Below are 18,030 nucleotides of genomic sequence, written 5' to 3'. Positions count from 1 at the left end.
CTCTCTATGATGTGAGATGATATCTCATTATTGTTTTGATTTGCATCTCCCTGATCACTAGGGATGTGGAACATTTTTTCATGTGCCTTAGGGCCATAAGGCAAAAGGCTATGGAGCCAGAGACATGGTGAAGATAGAAAACTAGTAAGAGGAGGAAGATAGTAAAGAAACTCACTTCTAACTTTGAATTTAGCTTACTAGTTTACTTGGGCTTTCCTAGTAAGCTAATAAACTAACAGCTAACAAACTTTCCTAGTAAACTATACAATACAAATTATACCATACAATCAGTGACTTAAAACATCACAAATTCTTTCTTCCATGAAATCAAAGTGGCAGTTCTGGTTTCTTTGGTACTTCAAAGAGAGCATCTCTTCCATGCCTCTTTGCACGTTCTGGTACTTGCACCAGTCCTTGTTGTCCCTCGGCTTGTAGATACGTCTCCATTCTCTACCTCTTTCTTCATATGAACTTCTCCCCTGTGTATCTGTGTCACTGTGTCCAGTCATTGGATTAAAGCCTGCCCTCTTCCAGTATGACTCATCTCAATTTGGTTACATCTACAACTATCCTACTTCCAAGTCAAGTCACATGTCTGCATGGTTCAGAATTTAAGCATATATTTTTGTCAGACTCATTTAAGCCCCAACAAAGTTTTAGGAGTCTTACAAAAATTGAAATGTTTGCTATGGAAAATCATAAACAATCAGGAAGATAACGTCATGTATCCAGAGCCCTCTTTGTTTGGACTATTTGTTTAAAACTTTAGCTTTTGTTAGTTCCGGAAACAATTTCTTAGACTTTGAGTCCACATTCTGACTTTTTTTCCCAGGGGAATTGGGACAATACAAAAGAAATTTTTTTTAAGTCCTCGTTTTGTATGGCTTGAGCAATAGCACAGTGGGTAGGGCATTTGCCTTACACGCAGTTGACCCAGGTTCTATTCCTCCACCCCTCTCAGAGAGCCCAGCAAGCTACTGAGAGTATCTCGCCTTCATGGCAACGCCTTACCCATGGCATATTCTATATGCCAAAAACATTAACAAGTCTCACAATGGAGACATTACTGGTACCCACTCGAGTAAATTGAAGAACAACAATCGAAGGATGACAGTGACAGTGATAGTGACATTTTGTATATTCATATTACTTTTGTTAGGCCCTGTGATTTGCAAAACTGTTAATAAGTGTTTCATGCAGTTTTCCATTTTAAACCCACTGTCAGAGTCATTCTCTCTACCAAGGCCCAAGGTTCCCTCCCTTTCCCTACCCCACCTTGTTTTTAAAATATACTTATAGCTTGTGTATATCAAAACTACAGAAGTCAACATTAGTGTAAGTATGTGACCCACACTCTTGATTCTTGCTATTCCATTCTGCCTTTAACTAATATCTTGATCTCTGAACTGAGTTTGTATTCACCATCTGAACTTGTATTCACCATCTGCCTGCCTTCTCATTGATGTTTGTAGTTGTGGTTCACTTACTTGAATCTAGTCCACCTATTTGATTTCCCATCACCTTGTTTGCATTTCTCTTTCCTGTGCCAGTGTTGTGGAATCTGTACTCCACCAATTTGAACTCTGAGTTTAGGTAAACTCCATTCAAGAAGATAAATCCAAGCTCCATTCAAGAAGGATAAATTTCTTAGCAGATTTCCTTAACTGTACAGGAATTCCTGGGGCTTAATTCTCCTTGTCTGGATGCTGCCAAAATTCACATGTGACATGGAATGCATGTGTCAGGGCTGCTACAGAAAGAATTCTTTTTATTGAATATGAAATTAGATTAAGTCTTCCCAGTGTAAGCATAGTTATATCCTTTGATCTTTTGGGAAGCCTCTCTTGCTTGGCAATAATACTGTTTCCTCAAAGATGCATCATTTTTGGCAGTTATTACAATTTTCCTCCCTCTTCTCTGATAGCAGGACCTTTCTATGCTGGGTATTCTCTAACAGCTTGTCTCCCATCTGATCTTCAAATGGTATTAGAGAAACTGCAAAAGCCCAGCGTGGGTTTAACAACTGAGGGACGCCTTTCCTCCCTGTAGGTCACATGACTAGGTATGCCTGTTGAGTTGGCTGTCCTTTTAAAGATCAGAGAGGTGTAGGAGTTTTACCTACTATAACAGATGCCAGGGATGATACATCTTCCAGGGAAACAATATAAATGGTAAGTAAATGGGTGGTGGGGTTAGTACTATATTTTCTCTTACTCTTGTGTCTTCGTTTCTAAGTGGAACTACCCCTCTCAGACATACTTAAAACATCTTTAAGCAGCATGGAATATCTTAAATGAAAGCAAAGTAATTTCTCCACAAGCCTTTTAAAATATCTTTGCACTCCAAGTTGTTTAGAAACGTGTAGCTCTGAACACTTACATTTACCTCAGTTTGGTTATTCCACTCCTAATTCAGTCATTTTATGAGCAAATCCTAGATGAACCTCAAGTGTTCAGAGTGATAGTATAGTGGGTAAGATGCTTGCCTTGAGTGTAGCCTACCCAGGTTTGATCCCTGGCATCCCATATGGTACCCTGAACCTGCCAGGAGTGATTCCTAAGTTCAGAGCCAGAGCAGCACCGGTGTGGCCCAAAACAACAGAAACAAATTGAAAGACCTAGATATGATAGTTAACTTTGAAGTTTTTCATAATCTGGAGAAATGCCTCCCATTATACTCACTACTCAGTAATAGCCAGGTAAGAACAGAGTGGCCTTACACTCAAAGAATGATTGCACTTGTGTGTGACTGGATTCTGTAAACGTTTTGCAGGTGAATTATCACAGTTTTTGGTTTCTCTGATAGTAAATAATCCATAAATTCACCCCCCCTTGTTTTTAGTGCCCAAACACAGCACAGGATCCAATCTCTAGGGAGAGAAAATGAATCGCAATAATTAGTTTAAGATTCCCAATCCTACAAGAAGTATATGTAAGACCTTAAATAACTCCATTTTCAGGTATCATTGGTTAGTGAACTGATTTTTGTACTAAATCTACAAGATCTTTCAAAAGGTCAGAGTGAGTTCTTAGAGGGGCTTTTCTTAATTCTACCTATCAAAGATAAAGCTATCAAGAACTTAGAGTACCTTTTGCATCTATTTGTTCGCTTATCTATCTCCCTACCAGTCTGAAAGCTCCTTAAACATTTATCTCAGAGAAGGAAATTGCTATTCTTTTCTTTTTTGATTTTTGGGCCACACCCACCTGGTTATGATTTCTTGAACACAAATCCCATTGTATGATGACATTATGACATTAGTAGGCCAATTATTTACTTATTCAATTATCCTACTAATTAACCAGTGACATTACTTATTATTTATTTATTTAATTAGCCTATGAATTAACTAGTATCTTTAGTAATTTCTTGGATTGGTCAGGTTCCCTCCTTTCTGAAGTATAGGGGTCAAGAGAGAGGGTCAGTCTATACCAGTGTTCTGTTGTTCAGTGAGTAGATCTAGGAGTCTCTGCCTTACATTTGGTAGCACTACAGCACTGTCATCCCGTTGTTCATTGATTTGCTTGAGCGGGCACCAGTAACGTCTCCATTGTGAGACTTGTTGTTATTGTTGTTGGCATATTGAATATGCCACGGGTAGCTTGCCAGGCTCTGCCACACAGGCAGGATACTCTCGGTAGTTTGCCGGGCTCTCCGAGAGGGACAGAGGAATCGAACCCAGGTTAGCCGCGTGCAAGGTAAATGCCCTACCTACTGTACTTTTGATATTCAGCAATTATTTGTTACTCCTTTTTTTTTCATATGGTTCTAATAATTGCATTTGCACTACATTCCCCTCATTCTGAAGCCCTGCTGGATTATATTTATCCTCAATAATATTCTAAATTTCCAGCCCTCTTTTGTAGTAGGTGTGGGAGGATAGTTACTCAGTAGCATGAAGAGATATAGAAATCTTTTTCTTTACATAGTTTTCACAATTATTTTTCTTATTTTAGCCTTAACCCCCTCTCTAAATTCCCAATTCTAGCTTCTGTGCCTTTCAAGGGCTCTTCAATATAGACCAGTCGGGTTGCTTTTCATCTTTCCCTGTTAGATCTTGGTTGTCAGCTTTCTAAGCTCTGCTAAAATGGTTTTCATATGTCCCTCTGCTTTCTTACTACTTATTTTTGAGGCTGTGGACTTTTCTCTTCTTCTCTTTGTCCCTGCAGCTTTTATGTCCTTAAAATAGCAAAAGAAACTTTATCATCTTGTTAGTAGGACCAAGAGGGGAATTAAATCTTGATCTGCCATTCTAACCTGAAAAGCCACCATTGTTTTCTTGACTACACGAGGAATATGAGATTTTAGAAATCTTCATGTTCCAAAATCTGCTGTGTGCAATAACAAACACTACAGGATGATGATTTAAAACAGAAACATGTATTCTACACATCTATGTGTAGTTTGGGTGGGAAGTGGTAGGGAGGCTCATATTTGTTCTTCTGCAACTCAACTGAGGTGGTTCAAAGGCTGGAGGACCGAATCTGAGTTCTCCCTCACTCATATGCTGGAGATGCATGCTAGCCATGGGCTAAGACTATAGAAGGGTTTCAGCCGGAACATCTCTGCCTGGTGCCTTTCACGTGAAGTCTCTTTGCCTTCCTATAGCATGGTGGCTGGATTCCAAGGATGAGCATCCCAAAAGAAAGTCAAAGAGGAACTTTACTTCCTTGTATAACCTAGTCACAGAATATAGCTAGTCTGCACTATTTCCCACCCCATCCCCCGCCCCCTAGAGCAGGAGTCACTAAGACTGGCCTGTATTCAAAAGGAGAGGGGTTAAACTCTATCTTTTGATGGAAGATTTAGCAAAGGACTTATGGGCATATCTTAAAATCACAACAAAAGTCTACAAGTATAGTTCCAGAAAAAGAAACCTGATCTTTGGCTCTTATTTCTGAACTTTTTATTATACCCTGTTATAGAGCAGAAAGCTGTGTCAGATGTTATATGCCTATTAATGTTGTGGTAGTCATTAGTTTTTCTATTACATACTTTGCTGTAATCAAAATTATTTCTGTGCTGCTTGTGCTGTTTGTTGCAGTAATGGAAATTAGAAATGATCTAGAATAGTATTTTTCAAGTTTTCATTCTTGTTTTGTAGTTTTGTATTTTTGTAACAAAGCACATTTTGAAAATCTTAGAGCATCATTAGAGAAACAACTTAACTGCTGTATAGCACCATTCCCCTGAAGTGATCTTTGAAGTTCAAAGTTCTTTTCTGTTTTGTTTTATTTTGTTTAGGGTGGTATTTGGGCTACACCTGGTAGTTGAAGTTCTTCTTTGAAACCTTGGAACCAGTGGACTTTGGGCCATCTCTTTCATTTAGGATGTTATTAGTCGTTGAGAGTCCTCATTGAATTGTGTGAGTTTAAGAAAGTAATCAAGCCAAGAGCATGACCTAGTTCCTGACTAACAAGACTAATGATTTTTCTGTTAAGTGTTTCTGATTTAATTAAAAGAATGTTTGGGATGTGTGTCACCTATAGCAAACCTTTCATATCAGGTTTTCCTTTCTAGCAACAAGGGGATAAGAACGCCCCAGTTCTTCCTTCTGAATACCCAACCTCCCTAATGACACTTGTTTAGCTGATGTTACTGTTGCCATCGGTACTGGCTGGCAGGACTTTTCAGTCTGTTATTCATGTGAGCAATTTAATATTATAAACGTAAGAAAATTACATATTACCAATTTCCAATCAGAGTCAGCCAGTGATGATTTCTTGAGAAAGTACTTAATACTCTTATACATGATTATGTGATCTTCACATTGTTTTTATATACTACAAGCTCCTACCATAACCTTTCTTGCACCAGCTTTAAATGTTTTACTTAATGTTTCTAAGCAACCAACTAAATTGGCAATATATATTAAAAGAAAAGGGAAATGATTACTTATCAGTTTAGCACAGAGTATTCCTAAGTATTGGCTGAATGAAACCTAAATAACAGGTTTTTACTAATAAATGTATTTTTGGATTTTTTTTTAGTGCACCGACAATATTTTATATTGCAAAAAAAAAGCTACATATGAAAGAATAAAGATTTTCCTGTTCTATTTATAATATCAGTTCGAGATTTAATTAATCTCTCATCACCACAGTTATTGATTTTCTCTCTTGAATTAGATTTAATAACCATCTGTGAGAACAGGCTGAAAGCCTATCTCTGGAAACAATGCCTTGATAGTCAGGAACATGAGAGCAGCTGTGAGCTGTTATTCTTCCTTTCTTAATAGCTGAATGTCACATCCTGTAGTTTGGCTCTCATTCACTAATCTTAGCAAAGGATTCTGTCTTTCTGACTCAAGTTCCATTAACATAGTACGTTAAGGTTGTGAATTACTCTTCAGCCCATTATATTCTGACCGAAAATAAATCCTATCAAGACCTCTGGTTCTAATCTCACTCTGTGGTCCTTTTGACCTTGACTTTACTATTTTGCTTCTAGAAGATCTCCCCACTCTCAGGCTTTGCCAAAATCTAGTTCTCTTACTAAAATTTTGCTTTTACCTCAGCATGGCACTAATAGAATGAGTGGGTACAAAAATGTGTATATGTGCTCAGTGGGTGACTAAGTTAATTTATATTTGAATAAGTCTGTTTGTACTTAATAGTGGGTGTTTATAGCCAGGTTGGAAAAGGTGTTGGGGGAAGGGATAGGCAACAGTAAGCCTGCTGGAAAGGAGGAGAAACTCTAGCAGTATTGGAAAGAACCCTGTTTACTATTTCTTTTTTTGCTGAGATGTCCTTTTCTATTCCCAATAATATCACTGTATCACTGTATCACTGTCATCCCGTTGCTCATCGATTTGCTTGAGCGGGCACCAGTAACGTCTCCGTTGTGAGACTCCTAATAATAAATATTTCAAAATTAAATTCTTAAGAAATTTTCGTATTAATACTTAATTTCACTTACTAATAAGTTGAAACATCCAATTTGAGGTGAAAATATAACTAAATGGAAGTTAAGTATTTCTATATTTAACATACTCACACCAGTGCTGAAATTTGTGTTAAACCACTTTTAAGCATAGTCACTTAAGTCAATGTTTTAATAGAGGATCTAAAATCAAGGACGCAGTGAATTCTCTATACACATACAGATATTGAACTATACCACTGAAATTCTGTATTGTAAACTAGTGATTGATTAGTTAAAGGGGGAATAAAAATCAGTTATATAATTGAATTGAAGAACTTTAAGGGGCTGGAGCTATAGTACAGCACGTAGGCATTTGCCTTACATGTAGCCAACTGGGGTTCGATCCCTGGCATCACATATGGTCCCCCAAACCCTGACAGAAGTGGTCCCTGAGAACAGAGCCAGGAGTAAACTTTGAAAACCTCTGTGTGTGGCTCAAAAAAAAAAAAAAAAAAAGAAACATTAATACTCTGTGCTTGGGGCTGGAGCCATAGCACAGCAGGTAGGATGTTTGCCTTACACGTGGCTGACCCAGGTTCAATTCCCAGCATCCCATATGGTCCCCCGAGCACTGCCAGGAGTAATTCCTGAATGCAGAGCCGGGAGTAAGCCCTGAGCATCGCTGGGTGTGACCCGAAAAGCAAAAAAAGAAAAAAATACTCTGTGCTTATTCTGTAGCATCTTTTATTCTTTCTTCTAAAACTGTTGATTAGGGCTTCATATATCACACTATATCTTCATAGTGTGATCTCTAGACTAGCAGAATCAGCATCAGCTGGGAACACACAAGATTTGCAGATTATTGAGCACCACTCAGACCTACCAAATCAAAATTTGAGGAAGGCTTAAGTCAATGCTTTATTAAGGAGATTCTGATAGTAAAATTCTATTAAAAATAAAAAATTGATGCCTCTGTATTACCTTATAATATGAAAGTTTACCTTAACATATGCCCTAACAGTAATGAAATATATCTTTGTTTATTGAAATTGGTAATAGGTCAAAGAATTTGACTAGGAAAGTGGGTAAGGAAAGAAGACCTTATATTTATGTTAATTTTTATGATACTTGATAGAGCTTTATATTTCATTATTTTAGAGTTTAAGATATACTTATTTGGTTCCACTGATTTTGAAATATTAACACTTGATAAAATACAATCTCCAGAATATAAATCATCATAGGTAGACTTAACAGTGGATTGAAGGGGATGGGAATTATATTGGAGGGGAGCTGTAATAATAAAATAATGAAAATTATTCAATTGGCACAATTGGAAGAAAGTGACTGTAAAATAATAATGCTTAAGTCATCCAATTGGAACAATTGAGACTAAATGGACAGTAAAATAGTTTTAGTAGTAAAGACTTTAATAGTCTTAGTATTCTGTAAAGCTATAAAGTTTTGTGTAAGGCCATAAGTTCCCACATTCTTGTTATTGGAGTCTTGGAAGGGGAAGAAAAATAGGATAGACTGAAAAAAATCTAAAAGAAATGACTGATAGATGAAGACATAGAATAGCGGATAAGGTGCTTGCCTTACATGTGACTGACCTGGCATCACATAGGTTCCTTGAGCACTGTCAAGAGTATTCCCTGAACAAGGCTGAATGTTTCCTAAAATAATTTACTGGAAGCTTTCTACATTTTACAGGAAACTCAAATCTATAGATTCAAGAAGCTGAGCAGCAGCAGTCCAGAAAACCCCACATTAAGATGTATAATAATTAAACTCTCAAAAGACACATAAAAAAAGTGACTAAAAGTACCCAGGGAAACATGATACCTTAAAATGGAGGGAATAGGCAAGGAAATTCAAATAACAGATTTCACTTTAGTCACCATGAATGCAAAAAGAAGAGACCGATGAACTGCCAACCTAGAACCCTTCACCCACCAAGAATATTTTTCAGAAATGGAGGGTTGAGGAAGCAGGGGCAATCGAGATTCTCTGATAAAGAGAAATGTTGAATGTAGACTTTCTCTGAACAAATATATGAAGAGGTTATTTAAACAAAATGGAAACAGCAAAATAAGAAATCCTAACATATAAAAAGAATTTAATTAAAAATAAGTAAATGGAGTAGTTTCCTTTTAAAATTTCTAAATTATGGTTCATAGTAGGAACAAAAATATAACAGTTGGTGAGATACTTAAAGTATGTAAATAAAATATTTAATATAATTATAAACCGGAGGGTAAAGATATACATAAAGAAGGAAATTTTTACGATTTCCACTTTTCTGGTAAAGTGATAAGATGGAGAATCTGTGGTAAAGTATATGTAATGTAATATTCAGAACAACCATTCAGAAACAGCAGAAAATAAAAATGGAATTATAGAAATATAATGCTCAATTAATTCACAGGAAAAATAATAGCTTAACAAAATTTAAGTGTCATATTTACATTTAAATATATAATTACATAAAATATAAATGTTCTAAGTACATTAATATACAGAGATTATAAGAATAGATTTAAAAGCATGATCTTACAATATACGATCTATAAGAAACTCAGTTCTAAAATTAAAACAATATAGCTTGGCGCCATCTTGCCACTATCAACAGAGAAGCGGCCAGGTAGTCTGGTGAGCAACACGGCCCGGAAAATGCTCCGGACCCAAATTGGGGCCAACAACACCGGGGAGCCGGAAGGAGGAGGTGCAGCCACAACACCTTCTCCAGATGGAGCCCCGGCGACACTGAGCAGCAACTCACACGGCTCTGGGATTCGGGACTGGGACACATCCAAGCCGCGGGGGGGTACTGGAGTGGGGCAGCGCCAGCCCAAAACTCCAAGTGGTCCCAGCCGCCGGAAGTCATGCCCTCAACCCACCCTCGGCACCATCTTGCCACAATCAACAGAGAAGCGGCCAGGCAGTCTGGTGAGCAACGTGGCCCGGAAAATGCTCCGGACCCGAATTGGGGCCAACAACACCGGGAGCCGGAAGGAGGAGGTGCAGCCACAACACCTTCTCCAGATGGAGCCCCAGCGACACTGAGCAGCAACTAACACGGCTCTGGGATTCGGGACTGGGACATATCTGAGCCGCGCGGCCGCTTAAGCGGCCGCGAGACCTTTTCTAAAACCTGAAAACATACAATCTTTTATTGGAAAACTAATTATCAAATACTTCCTTAATAGGGTTATCTTGTTTGGGGGTATAACTCCCACAACAATAGTGAGTTTTGTGTTGAAATATGGAACGTAATCAAGGTGAAGAGAAAATGAAGTGAAATTCATCAGTTATACAGTTGGGGTGGGGGGCGGGGGGTATACCAGGGATTTTGGTGGTGGAATATGGGCACTGGTGAAGGGATGGTGTTTGAATATGGTATAACTGAGACATAAACCTTAGAACTTTGTAACTTTCCACATGGTGATAAAATAAAATTAAATAAATAAATAAATAAATTAAATTAAATTAAAACAATATAGATAGATTGAAAGTAGCACTGTGCACTGTAGTCCCATTGTTCATTGATTTGCTCAAGCAGGCACCAGTAACATCTCCATTGTGAGACTTGTTGTTACCATTTTTTGCATATCGAATACGCCACCGGTAGCTTGCCAGGCTCTGCCCTGCAGGCGGGATACTTTTGGTAGCTTTCCAGGTTCTCCAAGAGGCATGGAGGAATTGAACCCAGGTCAGCCGAGTGCAAGACAAAGGCCCTACCCGCTGTGCTATCACTCCAGTCCAGATTGAAAGTAAACAAGGAAAAAGATGTACAAAGATAGCTTTATTTCAGATATGATACTTAGAAAAAGAAAATTACTAGAGCTGGTAGGAATGTTTTATCATGATTTAAAAGGATAATTACTAATAAGACAGCAAGTGTAGTGTGTATATAAGAAACACCAGAATTGTGAGATAAGTGGAATAAAAGCCAATAGAACCTAAAAAGAATAACAGAAAAATTCAAAATTGGGTGTTGAAATTTCAAACTTCAATTGTGGATTTGATTGCATTAGATAGGAAATTATCAAGGGCTAGAATATAGAAGAACATATCAACATCATGAACCAGCAATATATAACCAACATTTATAGAATATCCCACCCCAAAACAAAACAATATATTTCTTCTCAAGTACCCAGAGAATATAGACCAACAATGACCATGGCCTGGGCCATAAAACAAACCTCACACTGTCATTGTCATCACTGTCATCCCATTGCTTATTGATTTGCTCAAGCGGGCACCAGTAACATCTCCATTGTGAGACTTGTTGTTACTGTTTTTGGCATATTGAATACGCCACAGGTAACTTGCCAGGCTCTGCTGTGCGGGCAAGATACTCTTGGTAGCTTGCCGGGCTCTATGAGGGGGCGGAGGAATCGAACCCTGGTCTGCCACGTGCAAGGCAAATGCTCTACCACTGTGCTATCACTCCAGCCCAAAATAAACCTCAAAAACTTTAAATAGTTCTATAGAAATAATTCACAAAAGCCAGACATATACCTGCCATGTGCAAGGCCTTGAGTTCAATCCCTGGCTCCATATGCCCCAACAATAGCACTGGATCTGACTCCATTGTGCCCTATCACTGTTGGGTTGTAGCATCACAGCATTGTTGGATCCAAAATCTAGAGCTGTCTGACCCACACCATTGGGCCTAGTATTGTCAAGTGTGGCCAGGAGGTCCCAAGAACCACTGGGGAGGTACCAGAATTTTTTTTCTGAAGAATTGAAGTACTATAGAATATGCTCTCTGAGTACTATCAAATTAGAAGTCAACAACAAAATCACATGAGAATCTCCAATTACCAGGAAACTGAACACCTACTTCTAATTATAGGCTTGACTTTGTCAAAATTTAAAACCTTTGTTACAGGAATGACTGTTTAGAGAATGAAAAGACAAGCTATAGCAGAGACTGAGGAGATAGCTCATTTGTCAAGAGCTACATGTTTTGCATGTGCTAGGACCTAATTTCAAACCCTGGCAAAACATGCTCCAGCACTTCACTGCCACTGGCTGTTGTCCTGCAAATTTCTGAACAATGCTGGGTATGGCCCTGGAGGTCCCCAATACCACAGGACCTACGACGCTCCACATCCTCAGTCCCCAGCATTGAGCCACCTGACTGGAATGACCAAGTATCGTGAGCCCAAGTCCCCTGAACAGTCTTGGGAACCTCTCCCCCACCCCCAAAGAAAATAATGCTTTATGTATATGCAGATATAAAACAAACCCAAATAAAAACAAGCCAAATCAAATTCTAAAAAACTTATTTACTTTCAAGCATGTCAAAGAAGAGTATTTGAATAAGAAAAATTTAGTTGGTGTATTATTTATTCACAATAAATACTTATTATTTATATTATTTAAAATAAATAATTTTTAAATTCCATTAATTAAAAGCTTCAAATGAATCACTAAAATTTTTTGTGTCACATTATATGGATGAATCAAATGCCCAGAAAACCAGCATAGGAACATGGATTTGTTTTAAAATCTACAATCATTCCTTCTAACATGTGTCCATAAACATTCATTCGACTCATGTAGTCTAGAACTTGGTTTCTATGTCTATATGTATGGAGGAAAAAAAAAATCATTCCTTTCTTTTCCTCTGCTAACTGTGACCCTTCACACCCAGAAGGTAAATCCCAACACTGGCCCAATTAAGCACTTAATGTTTGTCCCTAAACAGTGAAAGATAAAAATCAGGCAATGTCCTAGTTAGATATGCTTTACATTTATGACATAATGCCAATGACAGTCTTTCAGTATTCCCCTAGTTCATTTATTTTTCTTCATTCCAGAGCAACTATGTCCAGCCACATCTCATTCCTTAAATTTCCCAGACCTCCTTCCTATAACCACTCTCAGTCATATATTTCAGAGTGAAAGAAGATGCACTCAAAGGAGGATAAATTCCCTGCCACACCATCAATTCAACTAATTTACCTGTGTGTGCAAAGCAAGCGCCCTACACATACTATCTCTGCAGCCCCTCACGCTATATATTTATCATGTGTTTTTCCTCTCTACAATCCCTGTGTGGTTCTTCTTTGCTCATTATTCTTTTGAATTATTTGTCCATTATTTTGGGGAAATAAACACATATCCCTGGGGCTGAAGCTATCGCACAGCGGATAGGGCATTTGTCTTGTACTTGGCCAACCTAGGTTCTATTCCCAGCATCCTATATGGTCTCCCGAGCACCGCCAGGAGTAATTCCTGAGTGCAGAGCCAGGAAAAACCCCTGTGCATGGTCAGGGGTGAACCCAAAAAGCGAAAAAACAAAAGCAAAACAAAATGAAAAAAAAAAACACATATTCCTGGTACATTCTTTGTTGTATGTTTCAAATTTTTCTTCAACTTATAGATCCTATTTTTATTATTTTATTTTTGGTTTTAGGGCCATACTCTGCAGTGTTTGAGGCATTCTCTTAGCTCTGCATTCAGGAATCACTCGTGGTGGAGCTCAGGACACTATATATGGTTCCAGGGATTAAACCCAGGTCAACTATATGCAAGTAAAGTGCTGTAGCAGCTATATTATTTCTCCCACCTTACACTTCCTTTAAGATGTTACTGATGATCAGAAGTATTATTTTAATACAGACACAACAAAAATACAATGGACTCTACAAAAATGAAGAGAAATACTCTTAAATTTTCATGTAAACTGATAAGAAAATGCTAAAATTCTGATAAAGAACAGCGGCAGATATAAATTGTACATATTCAGAGAGCTAGTAAACATAAAAGCATTGAAATTAACTAAAACGCCCCCTGAAAGACAACTTTTGAAAAGAAAAGAGAGAAAAGAGATTATCTATTGCATTTGTAGAGAACTTTTAATGTAATTACTTTCTGTTGTGACTGAAGTTGAAAAAATAGAGTTGCAATAGAGACATTTAATATCATTTCTGTTATGTGAACACAATACAAAATAATTCATTTAATTACATTTTGCTGAATTAGCCTTATATCTTATAATTTGGACAATTTTATAATTTAATTACGTTGAATTTGTTTTTATACTTCACAGTGAGAGACCTACCAGCAGTTTGCCTTGATGTTAGACAAAAACAGCGCACCTCTATAGATGCATCGTCATCTGAATCAAAGACTCCGGTTCTTCCAGACCCTGTCCCTCCTGTCCAGCCCAAAACCATGAAAGATTTTCAGTAAGCTTAGCTCTATATTAGTGGAAACATAGTCAAGTGTATGTCAGAACTCACACAATTTAGTATCTTTGCGTGAGAAAGTGATTGAACTTGTAGGTCATTATAAAGTAGTGCCAAGAGTGAAGACTTAAAGATAAAAATTTTGAAGGCAAGAACAATTGATAAGTAACAAATAATATTGAAAATTAAGAAAATCTGAGTCAAAATTGATTAGTGATAATCGATTGTTTTAAAAAATATGGACTTCATCTACTGTATATCAAATTAACTGCAAGCTATGTCACTACTGATAAATATCCAAATGGTCAGTTGAAGAACTAGATGAGAAGAGAGGTAGAGACAAAGTGGGAATAAGACCTTTTCAGAATTTTGACCATCAGGGAAATGGAAGGAAGATTATTAATTGTAAGAAGCTGGTCAAGAATAAAGCTTTTGGAAAGTATGTTATTAGGATCTTTGAAGCTGGGTTAATATTTAAAATATTAAAATACATAAACTACATATGCAAAACTGGAACACATTTCTATATTTGACTCTAGCATTTTAAATTGTATGTTTGGTGATGTTTATTTGTAAAGAACTTAAACTGTATTATTTGATAATATTTTTTTATGTTTTTATTCTAGGGAAGATGTAGAAAAAGTGAAGTCATCAGGAGATTGGAAAGCAGTTCATGATTTTTACCTAAAAACTTTTGATTCTTTCCCAGAACTAAATGCTGCGTTTAAGGTAATTATGTATAAAACATATCTTTTAGAATTAAATTTCAAAGGGAAACAGATAAAATTAATTCTCTGGGTGCCAGAAAGAGATATTATTCAATCAGCTGGGTGCATGATTTGCAGACAGGATGTCCATGTTCAATCCCAGGTACCACTTGGTCCCTGAGTACCAAGCTAGTGTAGCTTCCAAGCATCACCAGCGTTACCTCTTTTAATGCTCAATATTGATATAAACAACATGAATATATACTGATATATAATATAGTTATACAATTTGTAATATATTTATACAGCAATATTAATAATGTTTGACTATTCTTCCAGTTTTATTTATTTTGGTGTTTTTGTAAGGAGGTTTTGTTTTTGTTTTTAGTTCACACGTATGGGTGGTTAGGGCTTACTCCTGACTCTGCACAGGTGTCACTCCTAGCCATCCCAGGGAACTGTATGTGGTACAGTGCATCAGTCTTAGGTCTGCTGCATTCAAAACAGATACCTTATTCACTGTACTATACCCCAGCCTCTTTCAGTTTTACAAAGGTTGTTAAAATTATTATTATATATTAATTTTGAGCACATTTTTTCTAAAAGCTTTTTCTAATCATACTAAAACTTTTAAAAATTATGAAGGAAAAGTTATAGTTCAAGTCTTATTAAGAAAACAATCATAGGGGGCTGGAGTGATAGCACAGCGGGTAGGGCGTTTGCCTTGCACGCAGCCGACCCTGGTTCGAATCCCAGCATCCCAATATGGTCCCCTGAGCACCGCCAGGGGTAATTCCTGAGTGCATGAGCCAGGAATGACCCCTGTGCATTGCCAGGTATGACCCAAAAAGCAAAAAAAAAAAACAAAAAACAAACAAAAACAATCATCATATTCAAGGGATTTACATCCATGGATCCTGTCAACTGCAGATGGAATACAATATTACTACTCAGTTATGTGTGATAAGTGTGGGTACTTAACATATACAAATGTTTTTCTTGTTTTTGTTTTCAAATGATAATTACTTGCATTGCATTTATGTTGTATTAGGTTTTATAACTAAGGATAATTTTAAGTATATTGGAGAACGTATATAGATTATATGTAAATGCTGTATCATTGTATATGAGACTTGAGCTTCTACATGTTTTGGTGTTTTGAGAGGTCCTTACGCCAGTTTTAAGGTACAACTATAGGCCTTAAAATGTTGTAGACATTTATTTATTTGAATTTGCAGAAAGACACCGCCACCTCATTTAATACCATTGAAGACTCTGGGGTTAATGCTAAATTTGTGAATGCTGTATATGATGCCTTACTCAATACTGTAAGTATTCTTTACACAATTATTTCTAATTATTGTTTATTTCTCTCCTGTATTTAAAAAAAATCACAAAAATATTATTAAAATATTACTGTAACATAATTTTATAAGAAATTCTGGCATAAACTTAGTTGGAATTTTAAAAGGTAGATTATTTTTATTGTTTTAATTAAGTGACAAATGTTATCTTTATCTTCAGTCTTTGATAAGCTCGCTAAAATAAGAATATCATACGTCATGTACCCAGCAAATGGTGGTAAGTCACTTGGTGTTATTGGCATTGCACTGAATGAATGAGTAGTTTTCAAGCATGTAACAGATTTACAAATAGTGTTTCATAAATATGGAGTTCCAGATTTATTAAATTTGGAATAAATCCCAAGAATTTACATTTTAAAGAAGTTCCAGGACATGTTGACATACCTATCCTAGGTACCACATACTGAGTACAACATACTGCTATCATTTTTATATAATATGTGATATTCTTTTGATCCATAAGGATATGTCTCTTCTATTAATCTTTAATTTCTTTGAGTAATTTTTTTTGTTTTTCTGAGTAAAGGTTACATATTGGATCTTACATACTGGATCAGAGACTTAGGGGAAAAAGTAAATTGTGTGAATAGTTTTGTCATTTTACTAGGTGGGTATTAAAAAAAAAGTGGGAAAGAATTAGCCCTGTTCAAGTGCTGCTGAGAAATTTAATAAGATTTAGACTGAGAAATGGCCATTATTTTCAATGTTCTATAGACATGCTTTCAAGTGAAGGGTTTTTAACATGGTCAGTATTTGAGAATCTTGACAGGAAACAGAACCACACATTCAAATTAGTAAGCTGGGGAGAACCATTTTATAAAATTATTATAAGGGTAAGGGAAACCTTAAGGAGTGATGTAGTACACTGGGATGAATCTGGAATTGGACTCTGCAGGAGAGTACCATGTTATAGGACATATGACACTCAGTGGAGGGACACCAACAGCCCAAATATCTGATGAGGTGAGTGATTATAAGGGGCAGGGTTTTTTGGTCAAGTGCACATGCATGTGCATTAGTTGAATTGATGATGCGGCAGGGAATTTATCCTCCTTTGAGTGCATCTTCTTTCACTCTGAAATATATGACTGAGAGTGGTTATAGGAAGGAGGTCTGGGAAATTTAAGGAATGAGATGTGGCTGGACATAGTTGCTCTGGAATGAAGAAAAATAAATGAACTAGGGGAATACTGAAAGACTGTCATTGGCATTATGTCATAAATGTAAAGCATATCTAACTAGGACATTGCCTGATTTTTATCTTTCACTGTTTAGGGACAAACATTAAGTGCTTAACTGGGCCAGTGTTGGGATTTACCTTCTGGGTGTGAAGGGTCACAGTTAGCAGAGGAAAAGAAAGGAATGATTTTTTTTTTTCCTCCATACATATAGACATAGAAACCAAGTTCTAGACTACATGAGTCGAATGAATGTTTATGGACACATGTTAGAAGGAATGATTGTAGATTTTAAAACAAATCCATGTTCCTATGCTGGTTTTCTGGGCATTTGATTCACCCATATAATGTGACACAAAAAATTTTAGTGATTCATTTGAAGCTTTTAATTAATGGAATTTAAAAATTATCTATTTTAAATAATATTTATTGTAAATAATAATTATAGTGAATAAATAATACACCAACTAAATTTTTCTTATTCAAATACTCTTCTTTGACATGCTTGATAGTGAATAAGGTTTTTTTAGCATTTAATTGGGTTTGTTTTCATTTGGCGGCCTTACCTGGCAGTACTCAGGGTTTATTCCTGGCTCTATATTCGGGGGTCACTGTCACTGCTGACAGTGCTCAGAAAACCAAATGTGGTGCTGGGGATTGAATCTGGGTCAGCCACATGCAAAGCAAAGTACCTTAATCGCTCTGCTAT

At 36.8% G+C, this 18,030-nt stretch overlaps 1 protein-coding gene across 2 annotated transcripts in view; it reads left to right on the top strand.

Annotated features, from left to right (window-relative positions):
• The window catches only part of HECTD2 (HECT domain E3 ubiquitin protein ligase 2), a 76,063-nt gene that overhangs the window by 21,525 nt on the left and 36,508 nt on the right, over nucleotides 1-18,030 (top strand). For both annotated transcript variants that reach the window (XM_055119389.1, XM_055119388.1), the window contains exons 3-5: nucleotides 13,934-14,072; nucleotides 14,699-14,801; nucleotides 16,018-16,107. In XM_055119389.1, coding sequence (XP_054975364.1) covers nucleotides 13,934-14,072; nucleotides 14,699-14,801; nucleotides 16,018-16,107 — 332 coding nt within the window. The remainder of the gene's footprint in view (nucleotides 1-13,933; nucleotides 14,073-14,698; nucleotides 14,802-16,017; nucleotides 16,108-18,030) is intronic.

This window comes from Sorex araneus, chromosome 11, assembly GCF_027595985.1.
Source record: "Sorex araneus isolate mSorAra2 chromosome 11, mSorAra2.pri, whole genome shotgun sequence".
NCBI lineage: Eukaryota > Metazoa > Chordata > Mammalia > Eulipotyphla > Soricidae > Sorex > Sorex araneus.
Note: the sequence above shows the minus strand (reverse complement) of the source record. Positions and strands in the feature narration are given on the sequence as shown.